General features: G+C 52.3%; 2 protein-coding genes across 5 annotated transcripts; both read right to left on the minus strand.

The window, feature by feature from the left end:
• Positions 1 to 537: 537 nt before the first annotated feature.
• On the minus strand, positions 538 to 10482 carry SLC37A2 (solute carrier family 37 member 2). Of its 2 annotated transcripts, XM_083878088.1 has the most exons (20): positions 10401 to 10482; positions 8345 to 8426; positions 8172 to 8259; positions 7733 to 7811; positions 7411 to 7546; positions 6959 to 7035; positions 6698 to 6864; positions 6285 to 6322; positions 5866 to 6045; positions 5667 to 5757; positions 5526 to 5588; positions 4979 to 5064; positions 4165 to 4213; positions 3827 to 3900; positions 3289 to 3367; positions 3106 to 3203; positions 2092 to 2156; positions 1772 to 1820; positions 1210 to 1242; positions 538 to 760 (listed from the first exon to the last, which is right to left on the minus strand). In XM_083878088.1, exons 1-18 carry the CDS (start codon positions 10457 to 10459, stop codon positions 1778 to 1780), a joined length of 1554 nt encoding a protein of 517 aa, XP_083734214.1. In that variant the 5' UTR covers positions 10460 to 10482; the 3' UTR covers positions 538 to 760; positions 1210 to 1242; positions 1772 to 1777. The 2 variants fall into 2 exon arrangements, with proteins under 2 accessions (XP_083734214.1, XP_083734213.1); XM_083878087.1 differs by lacking the exons at positions 538 to 760; positions 1210 to 1242; positions 1772 to 1820 and having other exon boundaries at positions 1872 to 2156.
• A 1338-nt stretch (positions 10483 to 11820) lies between these two features.
• Positions 11821 to 25559, minus strand: CCDC15 (coiled-coil domain containing 15). 3 transcript variants are annotated; one of them, XM_083878040.1, is made up of 11 exons: positions 25442 to 25554; positions 24747 to 24938; positions 23055 to 23204; positions 22094 to 22258; positions 21320 to 21397; positions 17995 to 18141; positions 16863 to 16982; positions 15134 to 15237; positions 13101 to 13271; positions 12877 to 13025; positions 11822 to 12195 (listed from the first exon to the last, which is right to left on the minus strand). In XM_083878040.1, exons 2-11 carry the CDS (start codon positions 24912 to 24914, stop codon positions 12089 to 12091), a joined length of 1359 nt encoding a protein of 452 aa, XP_083734166.1. In that variant the 5' UTR covers positions 24915 to 24938; positions 25442 to 25554; the 3' UTR covers positions 11822 to 12088. The 3 variants fall into 3 exon arrangements, 2 of the variants coding, with proteins under 2 accessions (XP_083734165.1, XP_083734166.1); XR_014591769.1 differs by having other exon boundaries at positions 12084 to 12195; positions 12877 to 13014; positions 25442 to 25559; XM_083878039.1 differs by having other exon boundaries at positions 11821 to 12195; positions 12877 to 13271; positions 25442 to 25557.
• Between the last annotated feature and the right edge of the window lie 28 nt (positions 25560 to 25587).

Raw genomic sequence — 25587 nt, forward strand, 5'->3', positions numbered from 1 at the left:
AGTCTCCCCCCCTCCCCCAGCACACAGCTGGCTGCACATCTGGCCCTGGTGCAGTCAATTGACCCCGCGGGGGTCTCTGAGCCCCGGCCCTGCCCGTGGAGCCGGCAGGGCTGGCAGGCAGCGCCACAGCCTCAACCTCCTGGGGCTCCTCTTAATTAGGAAGATTCTAACTAAGATCATCAGCTCTGCCCAGAGCAGCCGGAGTGTGCGAACAGTTCATCCTAGTGTAGGGGGTGGATCCATGTCCTTCTTCTGGAGCTAAATGGTGTGATTTTTGAATATTAATAATCAGGAAAAATACTGGGTTTGGTCTCTTTTTTTAAGCCAAGGAGTAAACTCAGCTTGATTTGGGCTCAGCCCAGGGATGTTCCTGTGTAGAATGAGCTTTGTTGGGGAGGCAGTGCCTGAAGTGATTTGGAATCCTCTCGATCCAGACCCTGGAATATCAAATATCTGGATGGGGCAGGCTCATAAACCAGTGGAGGAGAGCAAGATGTGATCACTGCCCCCATCAGGACACGGCACGGACCGGCCACACAGATTTTGTACGTTTTTATTAATAAAACGGCCGATGGTGAAGAATTGACCGAGAAAAACCGCTTGGCCAAGGCCCTCTGACCACTCCTCGCCCCTGCCTGGGCTGGAACAAACCCTTGGCTGGCAGTGCCCGAGGCTGGGCTGCAGCTCTGCCGGGACACCCCTGGTTGTGCTCAGCCTCTCTCCTCCCTCCGGCCTTGGGGCGCGTCAAAACTCCTTAAACCTGCGGGGAGAGAAGAGGCTGAGGGCACAGAGCATCGTCCTACAGCTCTTGGGATTGATGGTGGTGGACACTGAGATGCTGCAGAGGTGGAAAGGGAAAACAGCCCAGCCCCATCCACACCAGGAGGAGAAGCAGGCTCAAGGAGGATATTCCAGCCATGGTTTTGTCTCCGGCCAAAGCTGAAATGTCCCCAAAAATCCAACAGCGTTTTTGTGCCTCTTCTCTGCAAAGCCGCTCCACAGACACTCCCCAAAGCCTTCAAGGCATTGCAGTATTGCCACAGACTGAGCCAGCTGCTTCCCCCAGCAGAAACCAGCCAGGGTTTGGTGCAACACAGGGATGCTGTGAGCCCTGGGACAGTGGTGACCCTAAAGCAGCCCCGGCACAGGAGAGCAGGACCTGGCAGCCCTCCACCAGCAGCCAGAAAAGGAGATTTGGGCTGCACTTACCGCAGCACGAGGCCCAGACTATTGGTCTTTCACCTGCAAACACAAGACATAAGGGACAAAATGTTCCCAGGGGGTTGAGGTGTCCGGGACTGGCTGTGGTCCCCTCCTCGAGGTGTCACACAGGGGTGGGGGTGGCAATCAGAGCCAGGCCAGGGCTGATTTGGAGATTATTTATACACTCGCTGCAGTGATTCTGCTGCAGGTTTGATTAGTGAGCCCTGGCTGTGTGTAATCAAGCTCGGTAGCACAGGTGGGCAAAGCCTATAAATTCAGTTGTTTCAAGTGCATTAATCAATTCCAATCGATTGGGCATCTGGGCCAGTATCTCCTAAGTCAGCCGGAGACAAGGATGCACTGCCCAGCCACATCCCCCTTCCTCCCACCCTCCCACTCTCCCCCAGCCATTGCAATTTGATCTTTTAATTCCCAAATCATGATCTCGGCCCTGAATGATTGGGGGAGTGGCTATTTCTAGGCTGAGCCTGCGAAGCGAAACTCAGAATCAGAACAAATCAGGCTTGTGTTTGTGTTTAATCCTCAGGGCTCAAGTGAAGGTACTTACACCAAGCTACTTCCCATCCATCACTGACTCTGTTAGCTGCACACTAGAGCTACAAAGACACAAGGACGCTGCGTTTAGCACCCCAAATGAGGTGTTTTTTTTGAGGTGCAGCTGGCTAAAATCCCCCAGGCGCTGCCTTGGCTGGAGGTGGAAATGTCTCTGTGGCCACAGGAGCGAGGCAGGGGGCGGGCGGCCTGGGGATGCTCACACGGAGATGCAGCAGCGACAGCAAAGGGTAACAAACATCCTTCTGGAGCAGCACTGACACAGTGTTGGGGCACTGTGGGAGCAGAGCCTGCCCCGGGGTGGTGATTACGTACCCTCTCTGCCTGGCCATGGGCCCACACCAGCCACGAGCCTCCTTGACCACCACACGAGCCAGGAGCTGCAAGAGGGAAGGTGGAGGATTTGCTGCAAAGCTGGAGGGCACTGCAGCCTCCAGCCTTGCCATGAGTGTTGGGAAAGATGGGACAGGAAGGGCTTGTGGATATGATTGCCTGGTAAGAAATACTGGAGGTGTAAAACCTGTGAGGGAAATAGAAATGAAGGGCAGCTCTGAGATGTGATCATGGCAGGCAGGAAGACGGGGATGAGCTGGAGATGGGTGGAAGGACAGAAAACAAAAGGAGCCAAGGGTGCAGCCCCTCTCCACCCTGCCAAGGCATCAGGGAAAAGGTGGAGAAGAAAAGTCTCTTTAGAGTTTAGAATACAGGATGATGTGGGGATAGAGCAGTTCTCATGGGCTGCAGGCAAAGTCTGTAAGTTTTGTATCTTGCACTGGTTGGTCACTGTAAATCAGAATATTCAACACAAAAGGAGATAGAATGGATTGGAACAAGGTCATCGGTTTCTTACCACTCTTACCTCTCTCTCTCTTACTCTTACCTCTCTTACCCCTCTCAGCTCTTTTACCTCCCTCACCTCACCCCCCCTCTCTCTCCCTCTCTCTTTGGGGTTCCCTCCAGCCCAGGCTGGTGGCTGAAGGCAAAGCCCTTTTTCCCCACCACCCTGCAATAAACCCACGTGTGTCTAGAATATCTCAGCTCTGCAGAGTTCCTGCTCCCTGCCCTCCACGGATGCTCCTACACTTTCCATCACCAGGAGATCAATTCTGCAGCTCCTCCTAGCAAGTATCGTGTAAACTAAACCTGTGTGAGGAGGAGGTTGTTGAGAAAAGCCAAGTCAAAGCAGAGGCTTGGAGTCAATTTGCAGTTTGCCCTGTGCCTGGATGTCTTCTGAGAACCATCTGTGCCCTCCAGCAGTGAGCAGGCAGCGAAAAGGGAGCCTGTGACACCCCAGGGCAGAGAAAGGAGTCCTGCCAAGGAGAGACCTACCAGACAAGCCAGGACATCAGCTGCTATCAACATGTAGAAGACGTTATTCCAGCCCGTGGGAGAGATGAGCCCCGCGAGCAGCGGCCCCAGAGCAGCACCTGTGGGGGCACAGGAGGAACATCAGCCCCAGTTCACACCTGAGAGGGGCCCAGGACACCCCTGACCCACCCCAGCCATACACACCAACAGATCCTGTGCCATCGATGATGGCTGTGACAGTCGAAAGGGCTTTGGCATTTCCTTTAAGAGATTCATGGGTTCCCTGTAATGGAGGAATAAAACATAAGGAGCAAAAGCAGCTTTGGGGTGCATGGCTGGCATATCCCAGAGTGAGACTGATTTCCATCTGTCAGACCCAGCCACGGACACAAAGACCAAACTCAAATGCTGCCTGCAGCCAAACCTGGATGGCCAACAGTGGGCAGAAATTCCCAGGGGATTTGCCACCAAATATTTCCACTCTGCTTGTGCTCAGAGGGAGATGCAGCAAAGTTGAAATAGTCGTGTGGCCAAGATGAAAAAGCAACAGGAGAATCTCCTGTGTTTGAGGGCGCAGAGCACAGCACCAGGTGTGACAGCTCTGCCCTTCTCCACTGGGCTTCAGAGGCTTTGGAAAACAAAGGCAAAGTGCAAAAATCCCAGCAAAACATCCCTGTGGGGAAGAGGGAACAGCCCCTGGGTGTGCCAGGGCAGCGTGGTGGGGTGTGAGTGCAGCTCTTACCAAATCTGCCGACACCGCTGTCGTGATGAGCGCGTAGGGCCCGTTCACCAGAGCGCCACAGATGATCAGCATGGCTGCAGCCGTCCAGGGAAGAGATTAAAGCTTTAGGGGCAGGGAGCAGCAGGACATTGGATCCATCGTCCCCAGGCTGTGTGTGGGCATTGCTGTCCCACACCTCCACCTCCTGTGGATCTCCAATCTCTCATGGAGATCCCACCCAACACCACCCTCCCCAAATTCAGCCTGGGAGGTTCCAGAGGAGGAATAAAGGGAGGTGAATCCACAGTGTCCATCTCAAATTCAGTGACAGGACCAGGCTGCACCACAGAGCTCCTCACCTATTGATGTGCCAATGCCGTTCTGACCCACATGGTTATACAGGAACAGCTGGAAAAGAGACACAAGGTGAAGCAGTTATGGCTATTCCAGCTGTTTTACCTTGCAGCAGAACCCTGGGGACTGGATGGAGAATGTGGAGACCTGAATTACCAAGCACCAGCTGGGATGGGGGGCTGAGTGCACCCCTGACCTCTGCATCCCACTGGCATGATGAAATACCTGGCAGCTGGCAAACAGAGGTGCTGCCACAATTTATGGCTCTGCTGCCTCCCAGGGCTGCAGCCAGACATAATTTGCCCCAATGGTGCTCTTGGGGCTGCTGACATGACACAGCCCCTCTGCTTCCCAGCCAGCTCCTTCTGCAGGAGAGGCTCCCACCCCAGAGCCAGCCAGGATTGGATTACAGCTAATTAGCCATGCTGTGAAAGCAAAGCCAAATGAGCCCCGTGCAGGTGCTTGGGAAGGATGTCCAAGCCAAGCTCCAGCAGAGCACGAGGCTGTTAGCATGGAGGGTTTTGGGATGAAAATCAAAGAGACAAAAGCTGGACCGGCTCGGTGCGACCCCCAAGGCTTTGAGCAGAGTTATGGCAGGATGGAAAAACCTACAGGGTTGTGTTTTTTTTAAGTTGTCAAGGTCTCTGCAATCCCTTCCCAGGAACATCTGGGCACGTGAATCAACCCCATCTCCCATCTGAGCCCAGCGCGTGACCAGCTCATCCCGGGGGCTCGGGGAGAGGAAGGCAGCTGTGACTCAAAGGAGCCGGGGCACAGGAAACCCTCGTGACGGGGCGTGGGGCCCTCGTGACAGCTCACCATGGGAGCAGCCACCACCAGCATCACGCAGCACGTGGTGGCCCTGCCGCCGGTGTAGTCGGAGATGAGGCCGGCGAAGATCCCCCCTGCGAGAGTGGCAGGTGTCAGTCACACACCCCAAAGGCAGAGCTGGGGCCTGCCTCAGTCCAGTGTGATGCTTTTTCACCCCCCATCTTCTGCCCACTGTGCCCTCAAGGTTAATTATAATAATGTCAGAGTGAAGAGCTTTGGTTTATCCCTCCCACTCCCTCCCTGCAGATGATTTCTCAGCCACTCTGGTCTCTTCTGTGTTTGCAAAAAGTAGGAAAAGGAGCACCTGAGCAAGCAAGAACTGAGGAAAGAGGCTGTGAATGTCATCCAAACAAATGGATGCCAAAATAAAACAGAGGGGTGTTTACTGCCTGCTGAGTGCTGTGAGCACTGAATAAATCTCTCAGGGAAAAGAGATGGTGTTGCGCATGGGGGGGACCAGCCAAGGCTGGTCAAGGCCAGAATTGTCTCTAAATCATCCCTGATCCACCCTCTCCACACCAGTATATTGACCAACCTAAAATACCCCCGACATCAAAGAGGGTCGACAGGTCCCCGGCTTCCTTGGCACCGAAATGAGCTGTGGGGGAGAGGAGAGGGGTGAGGAGATGCTTCCCTTGGCAAGGCTCACTCCTGCCTCACTGTCCCCAAAACTCACCAACATTGACAATGTAGAGGGGCAGCCAGTACAGGAAGGTGTAGCTGACCAGCTTGGCAAAGAGCAGGCACAGGGAGAACTCCACCACGCCCTGGGAGGAGAGGAGGGGACATCAGAGGAGCCTCTGGATGGTGGGTTTTCCCCATTTTCTGCCCTGTGGATGCTCTGAGTTTGCTCTTTCCTCCCTCCCAGCACTCACAGGTATCCGAAGTGCCCCAAGGAAGCTGATGGCTTCGGGCTCCTCAGCTGGCTCCTTGGGGCTGTTGGAGTGGTCCACACTGCTCTGGCCTGACAGGCTGAGTGGGCCCTCGTTGGAGGTGACAGCTTCAGGGTCCTTCTCACTGGTGGTCACTCCTCCAGGATCATCATCAGAGGCCATCTAAAATCAAGGCAAAAGTAGCAGCAGATGTGGCTCTCATGGCTGGAGGAGGCTGAAACTGGCTCTGCTGCTGGGGCACGACCCAGAGGATTCTCCCAATGGAAGAGCAACAACCATCCCCTGTGACAACTGAACATTGCTCTAATTCCTGCCCTTACAACCTGATGACCCAGTTGTTTCACTGTGCCCTGAGCGACACCCGGCCCAGGACGGGCCTGTTGGGAATTGGTGAGACTCACATGGTGCAGAGGTGGACTGCAGTCAACATCCTCAGGATCTGCAGGGAGAAGGAATACTCTGTGAGGAGAGCCTGGACCAAGCCCACTCCACCTGCTCTCCCTCCAGCATCTCACAGGGGCTGGGAACACCCAGGTTTAGGCTGCACCTCTGTGTACCCTCTTCCCCAGTAAAAACCCAAAGGATTTCCATGATATTTGGAAAGACAGGCCCAGAGGAGTGACTGGTATGGGGGATGAGCCTGCCTGGACAACCCCAATGATGCTGAGTATCCCCACGGTGGTCAGATCCACATCCTTGCTAGCCACAGGTTGGAAATAAGCATTAGGGATTGCCAAAAATGCTTAGAGATGGGCAAAGTGGAAAATTGTACATATTACACTGGTTGTCTGCTGTGCCCCAGATCACAACTCACACTCCACGAGGAAGAAGAAGCAGATGATGCCCACGGCGATGATGATGATGCCAGGCACCACAAAGGACAGGCCCCAGGCAGAGGAAACCCAGGCCCCAGCAATGAGAGACCCCAAGATGTTCCCAACAGAGGTGTGCGAGTTCCAGATGCCCATGATCAAACCTCTCCTGGTGGGGACACAGCAGGGTCAGCGACACTGGGGTGGCTGCCAGGGTCAACAGGGACCAGGGCTGGCATGGGACACATTGGAGAAAAACTCACTTTCCTTTGCCAAACCAGTTTCCAACACACGCCACGACAGCAGGCCAGCCTGTCGTCTGCACCAGCCCATTGCAGACCTGGCAAGAGATGGGGAACATCACCCAGCAAACCCCAACCACAGCCACGCACCCCCTGCACTGTTTTGGCCAACTGGGCTCAAAAATATCCACCCCTATCCCAAAGCTGTTAAGAAAACACTTGGTTTGTTTGGGTTTTCCTCCTGCTGGGGCAATCCTGGAGCCGTTTGCATGGCTCCCATGGCTAAACCGGGAGTGGCTGGTGTTGCCAAACCAGCTGCCCTCCCTGCCTGCAGACGGGCACGCCCGGAGGTTTCGACGCCCACGTTTTGAGGGGAGTGGAAATGCTCAGTGCTCCCCTGCTCAGAAACTGGGCCACCCCAATCCCTGAAGGCCACTGAAAAACCAGGTGATAAAGCCTCCAGCACAACACACCTGCACCACGATGAAGTACCAGAGGACGTGGATGTGCCAGAAGTAGCCAAGGCCAAACAGGGCAGTGAAGAGCCCGCTCAGCACCATTCCCCCCGACAGGTAATAACGCAGGGGGAGGCGCTCCCCAAAAATGCCACTGCAGAGAGAGAGGGAAGAGCACAACACTGCTGGTGACACCAGCAATGGGCATCATCACACTGAGCCAGTACCCAAATCCTGAGAGGATTCCTGGCTGTTTTCCTGTTAGCGTGATCCCATCCCAATGAAAGCTGCTTCACCAGACTGGTGCAAACTGGTGAGTGGAGGGAAAGGCCCTGGGTACCTGATAAACATCCCGATGGCGTAGGCCACCAGGAAGGCATTATCCAGAGCCCCAAAAAGTTCCTTGTAGTTGTCCCCATCTGGAAAAGAAATATTAGGGCTACCTCAGCCTGGTCCCCCCATCTTGTGTTCCTTCCCTGTGGCCACCAGCTCAGCTTTGTCCCCCATTCCCCAAAGCCTGGTCTCCGTTGGGGCTTCTGGGGGCATGGCCGGGTGCCACCAGCGCTGGGACCTGGTGCTGTCCTGTCCTGGACTTCACCACCCACTGCTGCCCTTTGGCCCAGGGGCATGGGACAGACGTTTATCACTTAATTACCTCCGGGAGCCTAATGAGCAGCCGGCCCCCTGCCAAACCCTGGCCACCACCTGGTTTTAGGGAACGGGGGGAGCCCAGCTTGGCTGCCATGAGTTTTGGGGTACCTGAGGAGGCTCAGCCTTACCAAAAGGGGCCCAGCTGCACCAGTTGGTGTTGTTGGAGTCATTGTGGGGGTTTGGGCCCAAGGTGGAGCAGTTGGGGTGCAGCTGGCTCTGCAGGGAGAGAGAGGGGGGGTGAAATCGAGGTGCTCCCTCTCCAGGTTCCTTGTCCCCACAGCAGGGGTGAGATGGAGCCCACCTTGACGATGCTGATGGGTTTTCGGGACAGGTGGTAGCTGGTGTAGGAGAGGAAGGTCAGTACCAGAGTCAGTCCCCGATAGCTGCGGGAGGAAGGAAGAGAGGTCAGGGTTTGTGGGACAGAGATGAGCTGTCTCAGCACTCAGTGGGACTCTTCTACAGGATTGGTGACCTGAATCAGCTCAGCTGAGCTGGTCAGGAAGTGAGGAGACCACCCCAAAAAGCCCAGGATGTGGTTTAAGAAGATCAGCTGAGTTTTGTGGGGAGCATCAAGCAGTGTTTCCATCTCCACAAGCAGCTACATCTCACCAAAACACGGGGTGAGCAAGTGCCTTCCTGGTGTCATGAGTGGAAACTGTGCTGATTCATCATCACTCCCAGGGTTAATCAAAAATAAGCTGGAAAAAAAAAAAGCAGGGGGTGGGATGCCCTAGGAAATACCAGCTCCCCTTCCTCCACCAAAAAGCCATTTCATTATCTTTGCTTGGATTAAACGCAGGAAAATGGGGGAGTCTGGGCTCAGGAAATGGGGATGCTGCACCCATCAAAACTGACAGATAAAGCCTGGAGAATCCCGAGTAGGATCCAGCATTCTCTGGAGCAAGATGAGTATCTCTGAAGGAGCTGTCCTGCCTTTGGGAAGGGGTTTATGGCAGACCAGAGGATGCAAGTGAGTGGTCAGGGGCAGCTGCAGCACACAGACATGTCACAGCATTGCTCCAAGTTTAGAAAAAAAAAAAAAACAACAAAACAAAACTAAACTTTTTTTTTTTTTTTTTTTTTTTTTTTTTTTTTTTTTTTTTTGTGGTTTTGGCCCATCCTGCTCCTCTTTGCAGTTTCACTTCTCCCTGGAGCTGCAGCAAGGACAGGTGCCCTGCAAACCCTGAATATCTCCCTGTGCTGTGGTGCAGGCTCCAGGGCTGCACTGAAACTGCTGCTCCCACCCCCAAAAATGAATAAACTACCCAAAATCACTGCCAGGGATTGCAGGGCTGATCCAAGAGGAGCAGAGAGGCCACAGGGAAGGGAAAGATAAACTTCTTATGCAGTGCCTCCCTGGGCCAGACACTTGGGTGTTGGGTTTTTTTTCTTTTTTTTACCCTACGTGTTCTGGCAGGGAAAATACCAGCAGATGGAAAAGCAGGGGGAGTGTCTGGCAACGGGCTTCCAAAAAATCCAAATATTAATTGAAATTAAACGGGCAGCAATCCCATCACCTCGTTAAAAGAGAAGGCAGCAGGAGAGGTCTGTGTTGGCCACAGCCCACTGAATTTTGAGTGTCAGGGCCTGAGACATCTCGAGGTTCCCCCTCCCCAGGCTGAGCCCAAAGCCCTGGGCTGATCCCATCTCACAGCGGCTTCAGTGATGCTGGGCCCTGGGGGAGTCACCCCAATCCATGTCCCCACCCCAGGACTTGTCCCTGTCCCAGTGTCAGTCCCCAGGTAAAGTCAAGTGGTTTCCAGTCCGGGGCTGGTCCAAGGTCAGTCTCCATCCCAGTGCAGCCCCTACACCCCGGGCCAGTCTCTATCCCAGTCCCAGTCCCACTCCCAGTGCTCCCAGTCCCCAGTGGAATGTCAGACACTCCTCCCTACCCCAGGGCTGATCCCAGTGCCGGCTCTGCTCCCCATCCTGCTGTCCAGGGCCGGTCTCCATTCCAGTGCTGACCCACAAAGGAGTCCTATTCCAGAGACCATCCCTACCCCGGTGCCCATAACCCTCCCTGCTCCATGTCAGTCCCTATCCCGGTGTCAGTCCCTATCCCGGTCCCTATGTCCAGTTCCAGTCCCTGTCCCAGTTCCAGTCCCCATCCCGGTGTCAGTCCCTACCCCAGTCCCTATCCCGGTGCCGTGTCCCCATCCCAGTTCAGTCCCTATCCCTATCCCGGTGCCGTGTCCCCATCCCGGTGCCGTGTCCCCATCCCTATCCCAGTTCAGTCCCTATCCCTGTCCCCATCCCGGTCCCTGTCCCCATCCCGGTCCCGTGTCCCCATCCCTATCCCTATCCCAGTCCCCATCCCGGTCCCTGTCCCCATGCCGGTCCGTGTTCCCCCCGCTCACCGGCTGTCCCGGGGGAGGGCTCGGAGCAGGCGGACCCCGGGGGCGAGCGCTGCCCTCATGGCGGGCGGGCGGCGGCGGCGGCTCCGGGCCCCCCCCGGCTCCTTTTCACCGCCCCCGGGGCCGCCGCTCCCGCCCCGCCGGTGCCGGTCCCGCCCCGGCCCTGCCCGGCCTCAGCCCCGGCTCCTCGGGCGGCCAGGGGCGAACCGGGCTGTATTTGCTCCCTCTAAAGCAAAAACCCGCTTCAAACCCGCCTGGCACGAGGGAGGCAGAGCCCCTAAGGGACCGACCAGCCGTTTTTATATCCCCCCGGGGCTCTGTGAGTTTCCCCAGGTGCTGCATTTTCCAGCAGAAAAAATTGGATTTAACTTTTGGACTCTCAGTCCCAGCACTCCCCGACCAGGCTTCACTGCACTGCTGGTGACTGAGCTACCCCAGACAGGCTTTGGGGTTAGTGCCAGGGATTTTGGGAGTCCTCCTCCCACCCCATCCCCTTTCAGAGTATCCCATTTATCCTGCTCGGGGCAGATGGAGGATGAGGAACAGAAACAGCTTTATTTATTCTTTGACTAAGCCCCGATTGAGCCCAGAGCCCCTTTGGGGATCACTGCAGAGAGGTTGGAACAGGGGTTCCCAGGGCCTGAGCAAGTTCCTTGGGGACTTGCCAAGAAACTGCTTGTCCTCAGCTGCCCTAGAGCTGAAATCAGTTACAAAAAGCCCATTGGCAGCTTTAGCCCTTTGCTTCCTTTGCCCCCTCCCAGGGCAGATCCTGCCCCTTCCAAACCCACTCCACCACCCTGAATTAAGGCTGGGGCACCTTCCCCTGACGCAAGCGGCTGTTAATAAACAGCACCAGCCAGCACAGAGCCCTCAGTGAATGATTCTCCAGGAGGAACAGAGGAGCAATCCCTGGCTCTGTGCCCTCTGTGCCACCTCTGGACCAGGGCTGAGGTTGCTTTGTGCCCAATGGGATGGAAAGAGGGAGAAGAAATGATCCGGCACGCTCGGCCACCCATCCTTCCTGCCACGGTTAATATTGGAGAGCACGGCCAGCAAGGAGCAAATATTAATGACAGGGTAAGGAGCAACCTCTGCCCAGGACCACGTTATCTCACCACAGTTCAGGGAAAACCCATCTTGCTGCAGTCATTCCTGCAAAGGACTGCAGATTTTTTTCTTTAGTAGAAAAATGCTCCTTCCTCTCAGGAGCAAAGTAGAGGCTATGGGAGCATGGGTCAGGTATAAAGCTGTGGGGGTGTTATTGAAGAGAGATCCTCACACAGAAGAGAAGGAGGGAACAGTAAATACCTGGAAGGTGATCCATGTGGCAGGGGCTGGCAGAAACCCTAGGAAAAGGGAAAGGTTAGAAATCCTCCCCAAGAGATACTGACCCCTGGCACCTCATTTCTCCTCCTTTCACACTTCAAATGAGACAAACAACCCTTGAAAAAAGTTTATTCCACAAGTCAAATGCTGGAATGCAAGTGCCTGCCATAAACCAACCCCACAGAGCAATTGCCTCCTTCAACCTCGACCAGCTGCACACCTGGAGCAGAGAGGGAGAGGCACCCAGCACAAACCAGGAGAGCAAAGGTGACACCGTCCTGGCAGCTGGCGTGGAGGGGCAGGCAGGACACGGCCCAGCCCCGCTCCCTGCTCACCCCAGGGGCTGGGACACGGAGCTGCCTTGGTCACAGAGGCCTCCCTGCACGAGCACAGAGAGCAGCCAGGTCCTGGAGAGGCCGTGTGGCCGCGTGGGCACAGGAGGAGATCACCGAGTGCAGCGCCTGGCTGTAGGCTGAGAGGGATGGGGACACAGAAACACTGTCAGGGCATGGCACTTATGGCCTGAAACTGGGCTTGGCTCTAGCCTTTCACCAGAACAGAGAGACAGTCATTGGGGTTTAAGGTAGATCCACATGCCTGGAGTTTTCTGTACACTCTGTACGTTCCCAAATATAAAGCAGTACACACACCAAAGATTGTTTTATGAACCCAAATTTCTCTCTTTTCCCTCCTAGATGATTCCCAGTTGCCAAAGATTATTTTATGGACCCAAATTTCTCTATTTTCCCTCCCAGATGACTCCCAGTTGCCCAGCCAGGTATTTTTCCAAGCTGTGCTCAAGGTCAGAGCGCTCCACCACCTAAGGAAGGCCCTTACCACACCTGTGTGCATCCTCCCAGAGGGCTCTGTGTCCCTAATGAGATGCTTTGCAGCATTTTCCTCGTGGCTGTTTCACAGCTGTGTCATTTAACACATTGTAGGGGCTGGTGCCTTGCTGAGGCTGCCACTACACTCCTTAAGGGAGAGAGGCTGGGTCAAGCAGCAAAGCCCCTGACTTGCCCTCTCTAGGGTAAATTTGGAGAAGCATCTCTGCCCAGCAGCCCAGGAGCATGGAAACATTATCCTGGTTTAATTTCTCTCTGTATAATCAGGCCCAGATGTCTCCTCTCTGAAAGAAGAAGCTCCTTCCTACCTTTGTGGTTTTTGTAGAAGACGCAGTTATTGGCACAGGTGTCCGGGTGGGAATCCCAGAAATCAGACCCACAGGAACACAGTGGGGGCAAGTCGATGTTACAGAGTTTGACTTTCTCTCTCATCTGGGCTCTCAGAGCTTCAACATACCTGCAAGGGATCAAACATTCACCTCTGCCAGTGGCACCTGGCTCTGCACGAGGAGGGAGTGCACACTGGCTGTACCTCAGGAGCTCCTTCTCCCGCTGCTGCCTGTCCCTCACTCTCCTCTCCTGCAGCTGCAGCTGGGCCAGGGCTGCCCAGGCTCCCTGTCCCAGGGAGGGCTCTCCCTGCTCAGCCACATTTTGCATCCTCTGCTCCTCTGCCCAGCGCTGATTCTCCTTCTGCCTCTTAATCCTGCAGGAACACACATGGTTAGAGAAGGAGCTTCCCCATTCCAACCTCCATTGCTGGCTGTGAGGTCAGGGCACAGGAATCTGGGTGATGCTGCTGTTTTCAAAGGCAAAAGTCATTCTGCACTAATCACAGCATTAAATATAAATAAATATAAACAAATATATTGGCTTTAAACATAGAAGGGTCAGAAAAGCTTCCATTCTTCCCCCCATATGGCAACACCAGCCTGGGAGTGCTCTCCTGCCCTCAAACTCTCCCTGCCTGTCTGTTTTCTCACCATCATGGACTTCCTCTTCCAGCTCCTTCCTCTATCACATCCACACGTGCTCCTGCCACCCACAGTTCCCCAAAGCTGCACTTCTCTTCTTAAACAAAGCCATGTAGGCTGGGCTCTTTAACACCCCCCAGAAAGGGCAACACCTTGGCTTCCCCACTTCCCATTGCTCCTGATTATGAGGCAGCTTGGATCCTTCTGGAAGCACCTTCCAGGACAGGGCTGGGAACAACAGAGACATTCCAAGGATCCCACTCTTTACTCCAAAACAGCCTTTAAGATGTATTTTAACTAAGTTTTTCTCTATTTCCTCAGTCTCCCTTGCACCTACATGGCCCTCCAGCCCTTCAGTGGGACCTGGGTTATGTAATTCCCACCAAACATGACACGCATTCCCTGACAAGCAGCAATTGAAAAGCACAGAGAGACTTACACCAGAGTATCTGACATTTTATTCCCAAATGAAACAACATGTCCCAGGCCACTCCTTGCCAGGGGGCATAAAAACCAAAATTAAGGTTGGGAAGAAGCCAGGAGAAGACTTTTTGGACCTTACTTCATATAGGGAGGGGGTCAATAGCCCCCTATAGTCATCCAGAAGGAAAGTGCTAAAGTTGAACTTCTCTGATTGACTTATAAACTCAGATTATTTTTTTTTATTTATTTAATGAAATGTAGAACCTTAAGTACAGCACCATAAATCTGCTCCAGAAACTGAGGCAAAGGCCAGCTCGGGGCTTTACACCCCGTAATTACAAACCCTGCTCCTCTCTGCACACATTCCAAGGGAAAATCTACTAATAAAAAAGGATCACACTAACTAGGAAATCCCTGGGGCCTTGCCAACATTCACAGGGTAGGACAAGCTCTGCCAAGGTCTCAAGTGCCATTGGAATGTCAGGATGTGGCTCAAGGAGCACTTGCTTTACACTGGCAGTTTTTTCTCAAAAAATGCCAGTGAAAATCCTGCCCTGTGGTGCCTGTCCCACTCCCAAAAAGCCTGATCACAGAAGAGCCAGGATGGTCAGCTTTAGCTCAGTTCATTCAAAGCCAAGCCAGGGAAAAAAGAAAAATTAGAGGATCTTTCCTATTTGGCTGTGAATTTGCACAGTGTCTCCTCAGTGAACCCTTTTCACGGGAGGAGGTGAGAAAAACTCCAGCACAACTGATACTCTTACACAGATACCAAGTGTTAACTCTGGCACAAAAGCCTGGAAATCATTTTATTACACTGTATAAGCTTTTATGGCTATCAAGGTGAAGGGTCTGATACTAAAGATGTCAGGGATAAGTCACAGTTTAGCACAATGACGTGACCTCACCCCAAAGTTTCTAAACACAGGCTTAGGCTCCCAGAGTCATGGTTTGGGAGGCTGCACCTCTCCCAGCTCCCAAATCCTAAACAAGGGACTTCAAAACCAGATAGAGAAGTGCTAAAGGACTCCTCATGGCTTAAGGGTCTCTGCTGGGGGGGTTGGCTGTGTGAACCCCACCCCAGAGGGGTTACACCAGACAAACTCACAAGACTTTTCCAACCTTCTGAAGGACCCTGATGGAGGAGGCGACCCCAGCCCCTGCAGGGACTCACTGGGAAGCTCTGTGCTGCCTCTCCTGCTGCCGCTGCTGCTCCCTGACCCGCTCCCGCTCCACGGCCATGAACAGGCGCCGGCACCGCAGGAACTCCCGCTGCCGCTGCGGAGGAGAAGAGAAGGACCTTTGGGATAAATATCAAGCAATATCCGTGCTCAGCTCAGTTTCTGGAGGATGGAACCTCGTTGTTTTCCCCAAAAGATCCTCCAGAATCTCTGAGTGCAGGTGATCCATGATTGGGAAGCTGAAGAGATGGCACCAAGGTAGGAAAGACCAAGTCATCTCAAACATTGGAGAGCTTTGTACCAGCATCCCTCCACTGAAGCTGCTTATGGATGGAAGCTCTGCCACCTGGTAAGTTCCTAAACTCTCACTTTGCTGAGGGGAAAAGAGCCAATTCCAACTTCAGCCTGCTTGGATTTGGATCCACCTGGACTCTGGTGCTCCCCTGCAGTGCACTGGAAGCCTTTATCTCCTCCAAAAGACACCAAGCTGGATTCTCCACATGCAGGAGAACCACAGAGGTGACAAAACCACTGCTGAGACAAATCCACGGGCCCTGCAGGGAAGAACTCCCATATGGATACTGAGGGTTTAGTGTCTGGGCTTTGGCTGATCCCACTGGTGCAGCAAGGGCAGGGAAACCTCCTGGCTAAAGCTCACAGCAAAAGCCCTCCTGCTGTGGGGTACAGAGATAATCTGAGCTCCACGACTCCCAGAAGTTTAATGCATAGATTTTTCTTCATGAATGCCAAAACCTTTGGGCTGAGTTTGTCCACCTCCCTCAGTGGAGAGAGCCCAGCACAGCTGGAGATAAAGGAGGAGGAGAGGAGATCACCAAGCTGCCAGTACAGAAAACCGGATGGAACAAACCCAGGCAGAGTGCTGCAAAACCAGTTATCTTAGATGGATCAGAGCCAAAGAGATTAAAAGCAAGGGGAAAGGGAACAGCAGGGTTAGGAGGAGCAACCTGAGAAGTCCCAGCTGTTGTCACACTGGCAAGAAACCACAACCATGTTTGGGATTAGTTGGTTGGAAAACACTCCAAGAAACAAAAAATACAAATCGTTCAGAGTTTTACGCTGCAAGCTGCAAGAAGGGTGACAAAAGGAGAGAGAAATGTTCCTCTCTGTGGCAGGAGGAAGCAGGAAAATAAAAGTCATTGGCTTTAGGCATCCAAGACAAACATCTTCCCTCTGTATCACCGAGATTAACATGAGCCAAACTGTCCAGGACACAGGCTGTAAGCCCTCACTGTGAAATCATCCACTTGGCCTGCAGGCTGGGCTCGAGGCTATTCCCAAAATCAGAGAAACCTTTACATTCCAGCCTTGTATTTAAACAAGATAAAGTTGGCTTTGTTCTTTCTTTCTTTCTTTTTTTTAAAAGCATTTTTGGCAGCTTCTTGGGCTCCCTGCAACTACAGCAAGCACCCCTTGGTTTTGCCAGGCAGAATGAAAGGAGCCTGTTTCCCCTTCAAACTTCTGGTGTTATTGAGATCCCAGATTTTGAAGGAGGAGTAGGTAACAGCTGCACTTAGTCACATTTTAAAAAATAACCTGGTAGCTTTGCCCAAGACCTGAGACACCACTGAAGCTATCAAACTAAACCCAGCAGGGGTTTCACACATCAAAGCTCCTCTGAGGCTCCTTATTTGAACCAGCAGCATTCCCAACACCCAAACCCTTTGAAACAAAACCACAAGGGCTTGGCTCCCCTGGACAGACCTGCTTCCTGGTTTCCTCTTGGTCAACACCAGCCCAGAGTTTGAGGGGAGGTTGGTATTCACTGTGTGGCCTCCCAGGAGGCCCAGACAGGCTCGAGTCCTTCACTGACCCATCACAGACCTGAGAGATAATGGAAGGGAACAGCATCAGCATCACCACAGTCCTCTCATCTTCCCCCAGAAGGGCTTCTGTGTGATCCCTCCAGACCTCAATGGGATGAGCCACCATGGAAATGGGCTTTATCTGGGGTACAGGTTGGCCATGAACAGGAGAGATGTGCCACATCTCAACACAAAGCTTTGTCAAAACACCTCCAAAGATATCTTTGGAGGAGGGTTCTGGTTTAGTTTAAATATGGATGTACATCTCCCCATCCCAAATTTCTATTATGAACTTGTTGAAGTGTGGAAAAAAAAAAACCTAAATGTAAGGGGAATTCCACAGCCAAGATGTCCCAAAACAAAACCTCAGTGTAAACCTCAGCAGGAATTTCCGCTGTGTCCCTATTTGCCCAGCCAGTATTTCTGCTCCAAGCTGGACTAATCCCCAGCCAAGGTTGGGCACACACTGCCACAGCCATAAAGCCTTTGCCAACCACCTCAGGTAATTGGGATGAACCATTTCCACCCCCAAGATGCTCAAAAAAAAAGCTGCCTGGAAACAAAAGAGGAAGGATAAATACATCAAGCCCTCCTAGGGCAGGGCCTGCCACCCCCAGGCACCAGGATTGCTACAGTCATCTTCACCTGATACAAAGCTTTTTTTAATTTTTTTTTCCCCTTTTCAAGGAGTTTTCTGACTGATTTGATCTCTTCCACCCTCGGGTGGTCTGAGCATGGCTCTGGGTGTGATGTGACTGCACTCCCTGGGTTTCAGCTCGCTCCTGGGCAGCTGCCAAGTGGCATCACAAGCAGGCAGGAATCCAAGGCCACAACTGCACATGAAAGCAGGGAATGGCAGTGCCGACCTCCCTGAGCTCCAGTACTGCTCCCAAACCTGCTTTGAGGATGGTGGGTTTAAGAGTTAAGCACCCTGAGGGAGCAACTGCTCAACTCCAAGAGCAGCTTCTTCCAGACACCAAAATAAATCTCATGCTCCGAAACTCTTAAGACCAACTTTGCACGAGTCTTACTTTTTTAAATTCGATTTTGATGTAGAAGTCATCATCCTGCCCAGTGCCATTGGGGGCTGTGCCCTGCTCCAGCAGCTCAGCAGGCAGATCGTGGTGTCCTGCCAGCAGCAGCTCCTCACTCTCCTCCATGGGCACTGGGTCTGGTTTCTGGAGAAGGGAAGACATGGATGTAAACATGGAATTGAAATCTGTTTGCTTTGGTGCCAAGGGAAAACTGAACACCCTTGGAGCAGCTTTAACACACAGGAGGCTGTGTGTGCTGTCACTGGGATGGGATCTGGCAGCACCAGGGGCCACCAGAGCTGGGAAACAGGAATGCAGCAGGGTGACTGTAACTGTGCCCTCCCCAGCTGCAGCAGCAGGACAGACGTGTGGGGTGAAGGGAAGAAAAGGGAAAAAACCTCTCCAGGCACAATTTCACAGTGGCAGGGAGCTGGGATCTGAGTACACTCCCTTCAGATGGGAAGTGGGCAGGCTCCCCAGAGGCAATCCACAATATTTTGAGAGGCAACAGATTGTTTCCTACAAACTAAAGAATCAAAATGCCAGAAGCGAGCTTGAAGCCAGGATATTTTTTTTTCCCCCTTGCTTTCTTTTTTATCCTTCAGCATGATGGGAAAGGAAATGCAGGACTGCTGTCAGAGGGAAAGGATGGATCAACAGGAGAACAGGTAATGCCAAGAATTCCTTGATATGGCTCTGGCACTGTTTGGGAAGGACAGAGAATAGCCTGGAGTCGGTCTAAATGTGGAATTATTTGATAGGCACAGGAATTACTCCATCAGCCCCATTATGACAGAAACATGACAGAATAGATGCTTTGATAAGGGAATAGAGGGGAAGGGTTATATTGCTTTGGAAGGTTGCTCTGGAGCACTGGAGGCAGAAAGACACAAAACTGGAAAAACACCACCAGCTTGGTGGAATGAGACACTGGGGACAAGAATTTGGGTGCTGCAGTGCTGGGATGGGAGCTACAGATGTCCAGCAAAGCCTGAAGGCAAAGACTCAGTAACAGGATGAGCTGGAACACTGGACAGGTCATTTCCAGGCAATTACCATTCTGGTATCTGCTTGGGAAAGCAGGCAATTAACTCTTTGGATGCTTTTCACCTCAGAAGAAATCTTGGGGAGAGAGAAAGAGCAACAATTTTAGGAACATGGATTATTGATCACAGGGAGAAAAGAAAAAGAAGAGAAAAGCAAAAAAAAAAAACAGATTGAAGAAAAAAAAAAAAAACCAGAAAAAAAAACATTTCAGCTAAAGACTTGCTTTGAGTTAGCAACAGCAGCAGGGAGAAAAATGGTGGGAAGATCTATTATTGGGAAGAAAAAGAGAGGTTAATTACTAAAGCTGAAGTTTTTAAGGAGGATGGACCTGCCCTGGGCTGCTGCCAGGATCAGCAGCTAAGGTGCAAACAGCTCCCTGAGATCTAAGGAGGTCCAGATTATCAGAAAAGGCCACAAGGAGTGTCTTTCTTTATTTAAAAGAGAGGAAAAGGAAATACCAAATAGAAGATTTTAACCTCGAGAGTTTAACTGTGACTTTTGAAAAAAACAAGAGGAAATCACCTTGCAAACTGCCTGTAAGCCACGAGAAAACAAGATAATCACCAACCAGCATAAATTTCTCAAGAGGAGTGAGGTCAGGCTAAGCTGAATGTCTCCTACAATAGAAAGAAAACGCCTCAGGCAAGGAGCAGCAGAAAACTCTGGGGTTCAGCTGAGTTTTTGACTGGTCTAATTCAACACTGGGGTAAAGCCAAACCTGTTAAATGGAAGTCTGATGTGGGAGGCACAAAACTGATTAAAAACATGGCCCAGATTAGGTCTCAGGAGTTCACTGCACAGAAATAGGGTAAGAACTAGGTGGGCTCTGCTCTTGGATTTTATTATCAGCCTGGATGAAGGAAGAACAAAGCATCCTGATTAAGCTACTGACCCCAAGTATTGGGTGAAAAACCAAAGAAATGGGCTGGAATACAAAGCACAAGGAAATCCAGGGAGCACAAAAGCAGAGGCAGCACTACCAAGGGGATTAAGTCCCTGGTTATGTCTGTAGCAACCTCTTGCACCTGAAGAGAAGGGAACACTCTGCTGTCCTGCCAGGCTGGGAACATGCCAAACCATACAGGGATCCAGATAAATACGGGAGCTTTTCTCTCCTCATTTATCACGGAGTAATAAAACAGAACAATGCAATAAATCAATATATTCCTCCCAGAATAAATCAGGGAAGCTGTTAAACTTCCTTATGTAGATTAACTGTAGCTGCAGCGAGGCTGGGGATGGGAGGATGGTCCCAAACCCCTCCCAGTGTTTCTCACTGCTGTGGATGACTTGCCCCAGGACTCCCACGGATCTCCTGTAACCTGGGCTCACCTGGGCAGTGGCTTTATTATTTGAGGTCATAAATTAACTCATCTCACTGACTGCACTAATGGCTCAGACAAGAAGGATGTTTGCTGTTGGTGACAAGGGTTTTGAGGCCATAATTATTGTGTTTCTCTCAGTCCTGTTTGCAGAGCTGACCGATTTAATCAGAAGTCCAAGAGTACAAAGAAGAGGAAGAGCCAGACCAGCCCTTCTATAAAAAAAAGGCAGTTTTTAGATAATCAGCAAAGCTCTACTTCACCTTTGGTGAACCTGAGAAAGAGAAGGGAATGAAGATTTACAGGATGGGCAGGAAACTGGCTCCAGAGCCAATAACACAAAACACCAGGCTGGCTTGCTCCTGGTGCTCTCCAAAGCACATCAGTTGAAGAAAGGTCTTGGCATAGAGACCAGGAAAATAGTCACAACACAAAAGGTGTTCTTGAGAACTGAAGGAGCAAAATCAGGATGAAAAGCAGCAGAACAAAAGGTGGGACTGACCTTCCATGCACTGCTTTGAGGAAAGCAGCTGCATGCCAATCATTCCCTAGCAGAAGCCAGCCCCGGGTAAGGGAAAACCCTCCAGATCTTTGCCACCCACACAAAACAAGGGATTGATGCAACGGGAAGAGCTGCTGAGGTTTGAAGAAATGAAGGCACCTGAAGGGAGGGCTGGTCATCACATTCCTCCCAGATACCCAGATCACAATCTCAACCTTTAAAAATCTTTTCTGCATTCTTGAGTTCATCTCAGAGATGTTTTCACACACTTTATCCTGCTGCCTTCTCTGAAATGGGTTACCCACGAGGTGTGTCAGGAAAACACAGTTTATTTCACTCCTGCTGGACAAACCTCCTAAATTATGCTTTGGATTTGCTAATTAGAGCCAAACCTTCAGGAGTTTGCAAGGTGATTTGTCTGCCCTGAGCCCAGACAGCTCTCTCTGCTCACCTCCTGCCTCCAGGCGCCGGGGAACACGGTCCTGCAGGAGGCCAACCTGCGCCGCACCTGCTGCACAGCCCTGCTGAGCTGTGCCCAGAGCACAGCCAAAGGAAACACAGGACAAGTTCAGGACATTTCCAAGTCGCTCTGCTCCAGCCAAGGAGCTCCATCAAGGCAGCACGACCCAACACACAATCAGCCAAGGGTTTTTCAGAGCTGCCCCAAGATACCAAAATCCTGATCTGCTCCCAAAACATGTTGCCAGATCCCAAATTTTCTTGCTTGGTATCCAGCCAGGAGTGATTTTCCACCCCAAGGTACCTCAACTGGAATGATGCATCCCATGGTGCTTCGACTGGAATAACTCCAGCTCCTAGGCGAGCACACAGGCTTTCTAAACCACCAAATGCACCATAAACATCACTACTAAGAAAAAAAAAAAAAAAAGTTTAAACAATCCTAAAGGCAGATTTCCCCGGATTTTGGTCTACACGAGATATGCTGCAATGAGCTGGCACCACCTAGTGCCACCTCAGCGCCAGGACACGGCTGGGAGAACACGGTGCTGCCAGAGCAGCTCAGCCACAGCACAGGCTGAGCCACCCAGCTGGATGCTCTGAGGAGCACAGCAACGTCCAGAGTGACAATAGGAGCCTAAAGTTTCATTCAGTATCTAAACTCAAATATTAGCTGTAGAAGAAAAAAAGAAAATGTGGCCAGTTTCCCATTTCAAACAGTGAGGATCCAAAACGCCGATGGAGATGCAGGAGGGGCAGGGCTCACCTCAGCAGCTCGTTGCTGGAATGGCTCCTCATGCTCCTCTTCTGGCTGGGCTGGGCCAGAGCCAGCCCTGGGCCCACAGATGATGGGAGCAGGGAGATTCTGGAACAGGCAAGTGTTCTTCCAGGGGGCCGAGCACTGCAGGGCAGCACAGCTCTCCCTCTCCGCCTGCCAGGAAAAAGCCAGTGGGATCTCCGTGATGGGGCAGGAGGTCAGCCGCGCTGACATTTCATCACCCCTGGGTGAAATCTCTTGGGAAGGGAGGTTTTGGCTCTCCATGCTGAGAGAATACAAAGAATCAGGCTCTTTGGGGCTGAGGGCATTTGCGGGCTTCCCGCTTGGAGCTGGCAGAGCTACATGAGGACATCCCTGGCCATGGAAACAGCCCAAACAGCCCAACCGGTGGCCAAGGCTGGTGACATGTCAGTGCATTCTCTTTTCTGCCACAGTCAGATCCTGGCAAGTCTCCCCAGCACTTGTTTGAGAATAGAAAGAATTAAATATTCACAGGATAATCCAAAACAAGCCCATGGGGGGAAAAGGGAATGTGGAGACAGAGGGAAAGTGTTGTTTGAAAACTACTTGGCTGCTCTGGAAAAGGGAACAGAAAAAAACAGAGAAAAACTGCTTTGCTTCAAATGCAGCCAGGACACATCCACATCATTCCCAACTCCTGCCTGGCTGTTTTTTTACTTCAGGCAATTCTGCAGAGAGCTTCAGAACTCTGTTCTGCTGTTGCCTGAGGGAGGCAGTAACCTTTCCCTGGGGAGGCTTCAAAGCACCTCCAGCACCAGCCAAAGCGTCGTGCTGACCCTGAACGCAGTTTGCCACCACAGGGTCTGGAACATCAGATTTTTCTCTTTTTTTCTCATTAACTTCAGGTGTTGACTCATGCTCCAGCATTTAGATTTTTCCCAGTTTCTGCAGGGTTTGGAGGAGTTTCTCCTGCCAGAGCCTCACTTACTGCTTCGTAGGCCTCCTGCAGCTCCTGCCTGCGGCGCAGCCTGACCTGCCAGTTCACCCGCTGCCTCACCTCGCCCTGGAACCTCCTCAGCCTGGCTGCCTTCCTCCTCTGCTGCTCCTTCAGCTCCTCCTCCACCCGGGATGCTGAAGCCTGGCAGAGAGGGAAACACATTTCACCAGGGTTTTGTTACACTGGAGCATTACAGCAGCCTGTATTCCTGTTTCCTCCATCCTGAGGGAGCAGGCAGACAAGCAGCACCCAGAGCAAACTTCATGTTTTGTTTCAAAATATGTGGAATAACAGCTTGGGCAATATCTACTGGGTTATTATGGACTGGATTGAGATACAATCTCTGCAACACACAGGGAAGGAGAGAAAAGCAGACCCATGGAGCAGCTCCTGCTCCATTGAAAGGATGCTCAAATAGCCAAAGCTTGGATCCAAAAGGAACAGGCCAGGCCCTCATCCTGTTAATGTTCTGCAAGGTTGGAAGCACTTCAGGGAAGCAATTCACAGAGCACAGCACTGCTCAGGAATGTCTTCTACCATCTGAAGTGAAAGGTTAAGAGCAATGACCTGAAAAACCCAAAAATCCCATTTTATTCTCCTTGCAATTCTGCCAAGAAACTCTGCAACACCACCGTGGCTTAAATTAAAACAGAACTGCTCTCCTGGCTGCCAACACAGCCAGAGAAACCAGAGACTGAAGGGATGGAGCAAAAAGGGGTGAGGCCAAAGATGAACTTGGAACAGCAGGGTCAGCACAGCCCAACAAAGCTCCAAACTGGGGAGAAATCCACATTGTTAGGGATGAAACCAAGACTTCTCCAGGGAACAGCCCAGTGCCAGCTCACCTCAGCAGCAACTCTGGTGCATGAGGCAATACTATGGATTAATTAGAAGTGTATTAAATAAGCTCAGATAACCCTGGGCAGCTTCATTCCCCTCTGGAAGCCCCAGGAGCATCCAGGCCCCCTGAAGCTGTCAGGAAAAGTTCAGCTACCCCAGAAGTTTCATAGAGCCAAGGTGGAAGTCCTGTGGAATATGGAGATTGATTGATTTCCATAAATTATCTCAACCTTTCAGGGTTTAAATTACAATATAGAAATAAATCATCTCAGAAGGGCAGGAGCTTCTATAATGTTCAGACATTAATTACAGGGGACTGAACTCATCATCCAACATTTAATGCACTTTTAGTCCTCTTAGAATAACCCTCAAAACAGAAATCCCTGAGATAACCAGCCATGAAGATTTCCTTAAGTGTTTCTAAAGGGGTTCAGTGGAGATTGGCTCCAGACCCTGAAACACTCAGCTTAATTTATTTTTTTTTTTTTAATCAGCAACACAGAATAAAATCTCAACTACCTGACATCCTTTAGGGATGAGTGGGAAAGTGAGAAGCAGCACTGGCTGGGTTCTCTACCTGATTGATGTTTAAAATTGATGCATTTTTCCTCAAAAACACAGTTTAATTTGAGGGGAATCAACTCAACTAGAGAAGTTGTGGGCTTGTACAAAGGGGAGGCCAGGCTACATGGACCTAACACGTTACAACAAATTATTATTTTAAGAGCCATGCTCCTGGCTGCCCTCAGGCTGTGAAGAAGATCACTTTTGTCTCTGACCCCCACCCCGGGAGTTTTCCTGGCACACTGAAGGGCCGGCAGATGGTGCCCTGGGTGCACTCACAAAGGCCGGGCTCTGCTCCCCCGGCCCACTCTCCACCCAGGCGCCCACGGGGGCCACGCTCTGGTTCCTCTCGGCCAGGACGCTCCATCTGCTCTGCGGGGGTTTGCTCTGGGGCCTGGCCGGGGGCTGCCCGGCCCCCCGGCGCTGCTCCTTGGGGGGCGGCACCATCCCGGTACCGCCGCGGGGCCGGCCCTGGGGACAAAACAGAGGTGAGAGTGTGTGCCCGGGCACCCCAACCCGCGTCTGCCCCGGCTGTGCCCTCAACCAGGGGAGCCCAGGGCCCTCAGAGTCCTCCAGAGCCCCAAATCCCACCTGCGGCTCCCCACTCTGAGCAGGACCCACAGCCCTTTATGGATGAATGTCCCCTCTATCCCCATCACTGCCCCCTCTCTCCTCACTGCCCCCCGCTATCCAACCCCATGGCACCTCGCCTTCAGCTCCCGCCTTCCCCCGAGCGCCCTCAGATCTCCACTCTACACCCCCCCCCCCATCCCAACCAGGCCCTCCCCAAGCATCGCCCCCTGTGGAGACTCCCCTGTGCCCTCATCTTCTCATCCAGCCCTGGGCACCGCTCCACGGCCTCGGGGCCATCCTCCCCTATCCCCACAACCTCCTCCGCAGGGATCTGCACCTTTATTCCCCTTAACCCCCCCCCGGCCGAGCCCCGGGCCCCGCGGAGCCGCCTCAGGCCGCACCAACCGCCACTTCCGCCGCCACCGGCGCTTTGAATCCTGGCGCCACTTCCGCCGCCCCCGGCCACACCCCCAAGAGTCCCGCCCACTCCAAAATCCAGGTCACGCCCCCAATATGCCTGGGACACGCCCACAAAGTCCTGGCCACG

The sequence above is a fragment of the Zosterops lateralis genome (genome assembly GCF_965231275.1).
Source record: "Zosterops lateralis genome assembly, chromosome: 25".
Taxonomy (NCBI): Eukaryota; Metazoa; Chordata; class Aves; order Passeriformes; family Zosteropidae; genus Zosterops; species Zosterops lateralis.